We start from the raw sequence: 11534 nt of genomic DNA, 5'->3' as shown, positions 1-11534 counted from the left end.
ACATTCTGCCAACACTGAAGAGATAAAGAAAGAATCTCGGAAGCAGCCAAATGCCATACCGTTAATTGTATTCCAGAGGTGCTTCAACGATTGGAAAAAGTGCTGGCGCTAATGTATTACATCTGAAAAGGAGTACTTTGAAGGTGACAAAATGAAATCATTGATGAATAAATAAAGATTTGTTGAAAAAACTAAAATCTCACGTGTACATATATAAAAATATATTATATTCATACATCAAAAAGAAAAAAAAAACATTTACAGACAGCATCCTGAAAAATAGCAATCTAATCAGTTGCTTAGCTGAAATAAAAATCAAAACTGAAACTGCATATGCTAAATAAAATGTTATTAATTTGATCAGAGATGTGTTATATAATTTTATTTAACAAAAATCTTTTGCTTGGCATAATTACCACAAAAGTAATCAATACAATTATTAACTGTAATATGAATGTGTAACAAAACTGATTTGTTTTTGTATAGTAATAAATAGTCTGTTTGTAATTTTAAGTGCAATAGACAAAAAATTATTTCACTGTTATAATTATTTTCTAATAATTTATTTTGCTTACTGTCTGGGTTAAAGAGGTTGAGCAGTATTTATCAGTAGAAAGTTAAAAAATAACAGAAAACTTGAAATGATTCATGGTTTGAAAGGAAATTGAAATAAAATGCCAAGGAGTGAACTGAATGGAGACATTACTGCAAAGAATAAAAATCAATAATAAAAACATCAAAGTATGTTTTACCCAATATTTAATTTAAAAAATAGAACATTTAGAATATTTGTTCTTGATTGTAATTATATAAAAGACTATATATATATATATATATATATATATATATATATATATATATATATACATATACAGCACAATAAAAATGTTAGCATAAATACAAATAATAAATTTCACCAATAGAAAAGAATTATTTTTGGCCTAATTATAATTTCACCATTACTAAAAGAGACAAATACTACAAAAGATAAAATGGTATGCAAAAGCCTATGTATATATACAAAGCACTGGATGCCAGAAAAATATCTACCAAACAGAACTTTAGAGATTACTACCTTATGGCATAAAGCCCTTAATAATGTAAAACTAAAATTTACCCATATATTATTATTGTTTAGAGAAATATGTTAAGATTTTGGTCCTTAATCACATTGCACTGATGCAACAGGTCATAAGTGTATCCATTTTCATTTTAAAAAAACAGTTGTAAAATAAAATACTTTAGATATAAATAACTGAATAGCATCAAGTACATTACTACTCCGCAGTGTGACCTACTATTCAATCCTACAGTAGGTAACATCCATAAAGAAAGTTAAAAAAAAAACTAATGCATTTAAAAGAATGGTTATTTTTACCTGAATAAGATCTCAAAATTACAACTCTACTTTTCGGTATGACTGTAACTTGTAAATAAAATAAGAAAACTGGAAGTCAAAAAATACATATATTATGTGCCACCAATGATTTGTTTTTTATTAGATCACCTACTTAAAATAATACTTGTATGTATGTAATGACTACTGCCAGAGGAAAAAAATTGAAGCCAAAGTTAGAATTTTACCTGGGACAACGTATAATTAAGTTACTGTACTAGATCAGCAATGGGGTAACTTGTAAAAAAAAGCACAATATAAACTCAAATGTGATTTGATACAAATGAATAGGTAAATATAATTCATCACATACGGAGTGATGTACAAAGTAAAAATACTTTTAATTTTTTTGATAATACAAATTTCTTTGTTATTAGTCAAAACATCAAAGAATCCGTTTATGTTCTCACAGTAGTTCATTATGTTACTGTCCTTGTATGTACCAAGAAAGAAATGCAAGCACTGAAACATAATCTTCAATTAGTGAATATGTAGGCTAAATCAACAGTAGAAGTTAATTGAGTTAGAGTAAGATATATGAGCGGATAGATAGCTGAAATGGCTATATTTCTCTCTGAAATGAAAAACAATCAAATATGTCTTTCACTTTAAAGAACAACAGAATTAAAACTACTGATAAATATTTCATACCGATTAGCGATACTAGTTATCTCTCTATAAATACTCATTTATCCAAGATTCATTAATTTTTTTTTAATATCATTTTTGTTTTCTCTATACAATGAACTGACAAACATTGACTTTAAAAAGCATTTGAAACATTACAAAAGGAAATGTTCATTGCATATTTAACAAGCTACTGGTGGAGCAAGAATATGTTACTTTCACTGTGACTAAAAGCCACAGAATAACTCCTGAGTACAGTGGATGTACCTGTTGTCATACACATTGTCATGGTTTGTTACAAAAAGGTTATCAAGTTGCAGTTGCAAAAAAAAAAAAAAACAGCAAAAATTAAGTTAACTGAGAGCAAAATAACTGATTTCATTATAAAATAAAATATATACATATAACAGGTTTACAAAGAACTATAAAAAGTAATTTAATAGAGTGTTTACTTCAATGTTGTTTTGTAATAGAAGATTTAATTCGTTTCTCATATGAATTCCATAAAATTTGTTGTATTTTTTCAGCAGTCTCTTTAGGCACACTTGCTTCAGTAATTCCTCGTCCAACAACAACAATATCAGCCCCCTTTTCACACACTGCTATTTCAGGTGTTACATACTGCTGACCAAGGTCATCACTACCTGCTAATAATTTAACTCCAGGTGTCAACTGTATCAATCCTGGTGAAGTAATTACACTTGATGACTGACAGACAAATCCTGCAACTATATCTCTATATGGATCAATCATAGTGACTGCCTCTAAAAATACAGAAAAAAATAGTAAAAATAAATAAAATGAAAAAAAAAAAATAGTTATATTACAAAGATTTATCAAATCTGAGAAGTCAAAATTTAGTTTTGCTTGCTGAAAAATTAAGTACAGTGAAATGGCTGGGAAGAAAGATATGGGGGTAGGAGCAGAATAAGAGAAATTTAAGTTTAAACAAATTAAAAATTAACAGAAAAAAGTTTCTATAAAACAATAAACAGACTAACTTATTTAAAATAGAGTGAAATTACATAAAAAAGTCAATGTCAATAATCCTTTTTTCATAGTTTTATATGTTTGTGAGCATTTTCTATTAGTTTCAGTAAACAGTTAATGTAAAGTTAATTTTAGAAGACAAACTACAGAAAGAAAAGCTACCTACATTATTTGCCAAATGCATGGCTCAATTAAACAGTACATTCTATTCTAAAATGAGGATGGGTCACACAGCTATCAGGAACAATGGAAGGAGAGTTTAAACTGAACTGAAAAAAAAAACTTTTATTACATGATAAGCCGATGCATCTATTCATTATTCTCTTTATTCTGTGCAATTTGATATCAGTGTCTTGAAACTGTAAATTACATCATCCTTGGTGCAAGACCCTTGAGGTAATGATTCCAAATCATTGTTGTGGGTGGTCTTTTAGGAGGTATATATTTTCCTTACTTAGCTGGAAAGTTCTGGCATTCATAAGAAACCATGTTAGGTTTTTGAAACTGCACAAGCTTTATGGCTGAAGTTCTTTAAGAAAAAATGAATGAAAAGAGAAAATTTATAGTACAAAAAATAAAGACAAGTAAAATATTAAAGATTACAAATTAAATTTTATCAGCTAAATTCATAGCACTGCAATGGTTTGCATTCACAATATTTTGATAATAAGAAAATTTATCTATCCATTCTACCCATCAGTATAGCAAATATGTAACTTTTTTTTATTGCTTAGCTGATAAGTCAAGATTCACTAAAGTTACAAAATGAAGTGTTAAATGACGTACAGGTTTTTTTTAAATTTAAATTTGAACCATTTCAAGTTAAGTTTGAACCATTTTCCTAACAGGTTTCAAATTACAGTACTGTCTTAGATTTGGGTCAGTTTATATCTGAACAAGACCCACGTTTTGAGCAAAAATGATTAAATATCTACTACCACAGCCTAGTTATAGGAAGTAACTGAAAAAATTACTGATAAGTCTATCAACTATTTAAAAAAATTCACAAGTTAGAGAGACTGATCTGATATTAAATTTATTTCAGAAATCCTATGCAATCATTAAGAATTAAAGATGAACACTCCACTTGCACACTAAACATTGTTCTGACTGGTAAAGGCATCTACAAAATTTTTTCTCAGAATTTAATTAATGTAATGTAATGTAATCTTCCTCTATGTCTAGTTTTAGTCACAAAAACAGTACAAGGTAACTAATACAAACTACTCAACTCCTGTTAGTAGTTAAGAGATTAAAATATATAGTGATTGAAACTTAAGAAAAAATATACAACTGAAATAAGCAATAGAAATAGATCATGAATAAAGTGTTATAATTAAAATGATGTTACCTTTTGTGTAATTAGGAGTAATAAGATTGTTTTTCGAGCTAAGTTCAGCAACAACAAATATACCTCGTTGTTCTGAATTTAATTCTGAAAATGCTTGTTTTAGACCATCTAAAACACCACTGCCAGGTAAAGCATGAACAGTTATGAGATCAGCCCAAGAACAATGTGTCACATACTGCAACCTAACTGTATTACCAATATCTCCAAACTTTCTGAAAAAAAGGAAAAATAACAAATACAATCCAGATAAGGTTCACACAAAAATTCAACGAATAAACAAAATATTAAAAAACTGTACACAATAGAATGCTAATCTCTTAATGGCATTAAACATCTTCAAAGGATTAAGAATAAGAAGAAAATTCTGGGACCCAAAGTGAATGAAAGGAGATGGTACAGATTGAGGCCCTCAAAAGAACTGTATTAAATAGAGGGAATGGACAAAACAGATGTATTAAGAAAAAGAAAACTCAAGTACTTAACTAAAATTATCTTCAACTACTTTTAAAATAAAAACCAGTATATAGAGAGGATATTGAAAAGATCCTCTCATTCATTATTGTTTCTTCTTCATTGAAGAAGAAACAATTCTGGACAGAGAATATGTCAAAATTTAAAAGGTTTTTAGGATAGTAACAGAAAAGGAGAAAAGGAAAACAGTGAAAGTTAGAATTAAGTAGTATTGGGATGTAAAAATCAAGAAAAGTGAGTGAAGAGATGAAATTCACTTAGCGCCAAGTCCGAGTGAGCTGTAAGGGAGATGATCAAAAATGTACCACTGGATTTGATTCAAAAGTTCTTGAGTTCTTTGAGCACTGTGAGGACAAGCATTATCATGCAAAAAAAAACACCAGATGACAGCATACTGCAATGTTTGTTCTGAATGACTGTCCTACATTTCTTCGAAGTTTCACAGTAGACTGCTGAAGTATTCTTCATACCACATTCCATAAAACTGACTAGAACTCCTTTGGCATCCCAAAAAATCATAGCCATAATCTTCCTTCCAGGCCATTGACTGTTGTTTTGTTTCAGCGTTCACATAGGCTACCCAAGTTTCATCCCCAGTCACAATTCTCTTCAAAAAATTTTCTCCTTCCTCATCGTAGCGTGAAAGGAAGTCTAAGCCAGAGTCCATTCGTTTGGTTCAATGGATCTTTGTGAGCATTTTTGGAACCCACTGAGCACAGAACTTAAGTTGCCTAATTTATGGGTAACAATATCATACAAAACCATATAAAAAATTTGCAGGAATTGTTCAGAAAGTTCAAAAATAGCGAATCTTTGATTTTCACACACTTTTTCATCAACTTTAATGACAAGACCATCACTTATAACACAAGGCCTACCACTCTTCTCTTTGTGAATGTTTGTCCTTCCACATTTAAAAAAATCAGACCCATTGTCATACTACACTGTCACCTAACATTTGGCCCATATACAGTACACAAAGGATAATAGATGTCTGCTGCCAAAACATTTCGTACCCAAAGAAATCTCATGACAGCACACCTTGCATTTGCAGGATTTTCTATTGCAGTTTTTAGGTTATAACAAGCACAGGCTAAGGTATGCAGCTCACTTTGACGCAGCTGAAAGCACACTGATTCAGAGAGTACACCATGTGTCAATGGTGGGGCCACTAAACTACTATACTACTAGCGCTATGCTAAAATGGAGGTTACTTTCTGAACCGCCCTCGTACTGAAGGCAACAGCTCTCATAATCAAATTTAGTTTAAATAATCCATGGATCAAAATTTGTACAGCTACTAATCTTCACTTATAAAAATAATCATGATAAAAAATACAAAACTATATTTAAAAAAAATTATAATGTTCATTATTAGTGTACTCCTGTGAAGTATATTAGTGATCACATGATTCTGTGATGAACAGCCAAATGTTGTATCTGTCCTACACTCATAGAGATTCAATTTATCAGGACATACTTACCTCTAAAATTAATTAGCTGATCAGGTGCATTAACTTCATAGAAAGACAATAGTGAAACTGAAGAAAAAATCATATTCAGTGATCACTAGTTTTATATAATGTAATGACTAGTTTTTTAAGTTGTTAACAATTTGTAACAGAGGTTTACCAGAATTATATATATATATACATGATTGAGTCTCCACATCAATCGTTAGTTTCGACATCATATCCGTAAACCCATGTTTCATCATCTATTATGACACATTTCAGTAGTTATGCATCGTCGTTGACTTCGTTTAGCGACTCCTGAGCAACTTCCATTTGCGTTTTTGTTCGAAATTCAACAATTTTGGAACAAATTTTGTTGTTGCATGTTTCATACCAAAAACATCCAAAAAAATTTCATGGCATGAGCCAACTGATATCCCAACATCATCAGCGACTTCTCTTATTGTGACACAGCGATCATTCATAATCATTTCTTTCACTTTTTCCACGTTTTCATTGGTTGATGTGCTGGAGAACTCGTCATCTTCAACATCTTCACGACGTTCTTGGAAACATTTATACCAGTTGTAAACTCTTGCTTTATCTATAGCAGACTCACCAAAAGCAATATTTAACATTTTTAAAACATTGCTACACCTTATTCCATTCTTATAGCAAAATTTAATACAAATTCTCTGATACATTATTTGTACAAATAAAAAATCACTGATCGTATCAAAACATGTGTTATCCTTTTGTCAGCTGACAACAGACTAAACATCCAATATGGCTAAAAATTTATGGATACTTTTCAGACATGTTTACCAATATAACAACGAAAAAATCCCAAGAATTGGACTAATACAACCCGCAAAATTTCAGAATCCTCATTAGCTTTTGAACACACCTCATATATGTCAAATTATGCCTACCATACAATGAGAAAGAGAGAGAAGGATACGTAGATACATAAATTGTATGTGTGTGTTTACATATACCACTGTCTGTCTGTGTCTAACCTTCATGAACAAACCACATTAAACTTCATTCATCCTTTATGAATAATAAAGAAGAGTAATAAGTTTGTTTACATTAACTTTTATAGAGTAGAAACTCAGACAAAGAAATTGTCTAAGGGGCTTGAATTTATCAGTTACTTGATTATTACATAGTTTTCTACATACTGTAGTGTTTAACCAACTTTCATTAAAAAAAAAGGAACTGAAAAAATAAAATACCATGCATGGGTAAGGATTTGATAACTGTGATCGAAAAATATATTTGCAGATATATATATATATTTTTTTCTTTAATGATATTGTCAAATTAACTTGAAGTTTGTGCGCGAGATATGGAAACAAAATTTTGCCTGGGATTTGAACTCTGGATGAAAGGCCGAGATGTTAACAGTCCACCATGATTTTTTAGTAAACAAAACTATTGGCAGTATCAAAGAATTTTGTGGTCGTTATTTCTGCAGTTAAAATATTGAAATAATTTCTTGATTATTTTTAAAATTTTATTGGAAGTATTTCATGCAACATGGTGATATGAAGCAAAAAAATAATAAAATTTGATGTTTGGCAAAGTTACATAAAAATTGAAATTAAAGAAAAATATGACAGAATAAATTTTGCTATAATATTCAACAGAAAGAAATGTAAATGTCTATAACTATGCGTGTCGCACAAAATTATTCAACATTTGTTTTGGCAATAATTATTTAGGTTAATAATCTAATAATGTGTTTTATGTTGGCAGAAGTAACAGCAGTTCATGAATATTAGTTTCTTCTCTTTCTGAGTGCGCTGTTTGTGTATCGTTCCAAGATGGCTGACAAAGGAAGACTGACGACTGTTGAACAGTGTATAAAGACTGTTTTATAGTGATAAAAAAATTTTATAAAGATTATAATTTTATAGTGATAGTTCAGTATTTGAGAGTAAGTGCGAATGGCCTGCCAATGTTCATCCTCCAAAGAATACAAAAGCTGTCAGAGCAGCATTGCTGAGACAAATCAACAAGAAAAGCAGCAGCACAACTTGGGATTTCTAGGCAATCTGTGAAAAGAATTTTAAAAACTGATTTGCATTTGTATCTGTGTAATAAAACAGTGTTGCATACATTAACAGTTGACAACAAACATCAAAGAATGGCATTTGCTGAATGGGCTGTGAACCAAAACCAAACATTGAACAATGTTTGGTTTTCAAATTAGGCACATTTTTCACGTAGACAAGGTTGTTAACAAACAAAATGTGTGTTTTTGGGCTTCTGAAAATCCACACATGCTTCATGAAAAGGTGCATCATGCTCCAAGAATTATGGTATGGGCTGCTATCTCAAGTCATGGGGTAGTAAAGCCATTCTTTTTTGAACAGTCAGTGAACAGTGAATGTTATCTAAACATGCTGTGTAATAATTTTGTTCCTCATCTTCTTGCAAAAGTGTTTCAATTAGAAAACAAGTGGTTCATGCAGGAACCAGACCACATAGAGCTAATAATAAGTTTTAAACCTTCCACATGAAACTTTTAACGCAAATGTCATTTCAAACCGATTTCCTAATCATTTTGCATGTGGACAGAACTGGCACCCAAACAGTCCTGATTTGAACCCATGTGATTTTTTCTTTGGGAAAAGACCTGGATGCTGAGAAAGAACAACTTAGTCTACAAGGTTGGGTAATTTACCATTTAGCTCAGGGCACACCTGGAGAGGTCTCTTTATTTTAATAAATAATATTAAACATAAAAAACTTTATAAAAACAAGTCAAAATAAAAAAAAAAAAAAGATTATATTATCCTAAGAGAGTTAATATTAAAAGTATATCAAAAAGAGTAATTTTAATTAAAATCTGAATATTGATCAACTGTGTTTACCACAGTACATGAAAAAAATTATTTTATGAATGTTGACTGTTGATACAATTATTTTTAAAAGATCTGTAATATGTGAAGAATTACCAATTTTTATTAATTTGCTATTCAATGAGAAAAACATTTTTCCCATATTTTATTGCTCTAACCCAAATTCTGCATTAATACTTCAAAACATCATCACTGGGATTCCTACTACTTATTATAATTAATACACTGGTCAGGCAGTTCTATTACAAGCCAAGTCATTTATAATTTTTCAAGACAGCTGTCACTTACTGAAAAAACCTGAACTTCAGAAAAGATAAAAAGGAGTCACTTATCAACAGTAACAATGTCATATTATTGTAACATGTTGAATAATGACAGAATATATAGAGATAAAAATTATGATACAACAATAATTCAACTTACCTATCTTCCATTATCAAAAATTTCTTCTCCTGGGAAATTTTTTTCAGTTCTACAGCAGTTTTATGGGTGAAATCACAAATAACATCAATGTGAGTTTTTAATATAACAATGTTATCTCCAATCATTTCAGCTAATTTAAGCAAATGTTCAGATGAATTAACATCAGCTGCTAAGCATAAATTTGATTTCTTTTTTAACATAAGATCAAATAAAGTTTTAGACAAAGAACATTTAGCTGCAGCAGCTCTTTCATTAAATGGCATCAACAATCTATCTTCACCTAAAATAATAAATGATTATTAATAAAAAGTATATGAAACCAAACTTTTAATATTACATCATCACCCTTTCTGATTAGCAAATTCCAGAAATTGCAACCTCAACATAATGAATATGATAAATAAAACTTAAAAATCTAAATTTTTTATTAAAAATATAAATACCAAAAAATCCTTTAGAACTCATTTTAAGTACATAATAAATAAATGACACTGATAGTGAGAGTACCAGAGTATGACAACCTTAATGTTTTTCCACAATGGATATAACTAATAAAGAATCTTCTATAAATAAAAAAATTGCTCAGTGAAATTTAATAGACACCACTTGAATGTATTTTAAAGAAGATAACTGAAATATAGTAGAAATGGTAAAAGTTGAAATATGTGTTGAAAACAACACAAAGACGTTTTTATGTTACCAAGCACACATCTGTAGGAATAACTTTTTTAATGTGTACACAATAATATGATCAACAATATATTTATACTACTTCATCTGTCTCTTAAAAATAAAAAAGATACTTAGAAGTTATCAATATCTAAAGCAAATGCTTACATGTTTACTTGAATATAAAAAATATAAAACTTCTTACCATCTAATAAATTAATTCACAGGATCTCGACGTTTTGACATCTAAGAAACCCAAAATACCAGATGGAAATTTTCCGGATGTTAATGTTCGTATGTACGTGTATGTGTGTGTTTGGTGTTGGTCCCTAAATCACCTCATATCTCTACAAATACTGGACCAATTTACCAAATTTGGTCAGATTACTTCTATGTATGGGGTATTGATGCTATTAAATTTTCAAGGTTGTAAAGCAAGGTAACCCTCGAGATTTCACCTCATTAAGGTCATATTTTTCTTAGGCACATTTGTTAACAATTAAAAAACAACAATATTTGCAAAACAAATTTTGCAAAATTGCACCCCCCCATAAAAAATGCTGTTGTAGTCATCATCTGCTACATTGTGACTTCACAGGAAAGCAGTAGAATTAAATAAATGAATAATATTTAAAGTGTAAAAAAGTAACTTGGTCTGGCTGGGTCTCAAACTCTATCGCCCAGTTGACTCGTTACCTGGTGTGTTAAGCCTCATGGCTACACCAGTCTCCCAACTGTACAATCAAAATTTGTTCTACGTAAGTTGTGAAATTACATTAGTTTAGTTAGTACCATCACTCCCGCATGAATTAAATATGGTATGCACACGCGCTTTAGTTATAATCATTGAATTCAATAAATGAAAAAATATTATATTTAAATAAACTGATAAATATTTTTAATTAAGTTGGGTTTCAATGTGTGTGTGTGTAAGCCGTGCATCAGAAACAACCCTCAGTTGTAAGACTTTCCCGGAACACGGCTTTAGCCACGTGATGGGAAAGTCCTAAAACAGTGTTGTCAGATTTTTTAAGAAAAATTATTATTATATTAATAATAAATAATAACTGTATAATACCTATAAGTTTTCCTGTACTGTTAAAAGGAACTTGATTTATGGATATATAATAGTTAACAGCTTTTACAATATCAAGATCAACTTTCCCAGCTGCATGAAGTATATCCATTACCTGGAAAATAAAACATTAATTACTCATTTGTTTAAATATATGTAAAAGAAAAAACCTCATTCATTGGTTCATCAAATATGAATGAGTGGTAAA

General features: G+C 30.0%; 1 protein-coding gene across 2 annotated transcripts in view; it reads right to left on the bottom strand.

Annotated features, from left to right (window-relative positions):
- Positions 1 to 2371: 2371 nt before the first annotated feature.
- r-l (rudimentary-like) overlaps positions 2372 to 11534 on the bottom strand; it is a 41308-nt gene continuing 32145 nt past the window's right edge. For both annotated transcript variants that reach the window (XM_075366834.1, XM_075366835.1), the window contains 4 exons: positions 11330 to 11441; positions 9583 to 9862; positions 4365 to 4576; positions 2372 to 2787 (listed from right to left, as the gene is read on the bottom strand). In XM_075366834.1, the coding sequence (XP_075222949.1) occupies positions 2477 to 2787; positions 4365 to 4576; positions 9583 to 9862; positions 11330 to 11441 (915 nt within the window). In that variant the 3' untranslated portion in view covers positions 2372 to 2476. The remainder of the gene's footprint in view (positions 2788 to 4364; positions 4577 to 9582; positions 9863 to 11329; positions 11442 to 11534) is intronic.

This window comes from Lycorma delicatula, chromosome 5, assembly GCF_047948215.1.
Source record: "Lycorma delicatula isolate Av1 chromosome 5, ASM4794821v1, whole genome shotgun sequence".
In the NCBI taxonomy this organism is placed as follows: domain Eukaryota; kingdom Metazoa; phylum Arthropoda; class Insecta; order Hemiptera; family Fulgoridae; genus Lycorma; species Lycorma delicatula.
The sequence above is the reverse complement of the archived record's forward strand: the minus strand, read 5'-3'. Positions and strand labels throughout refer to the sequence as shown.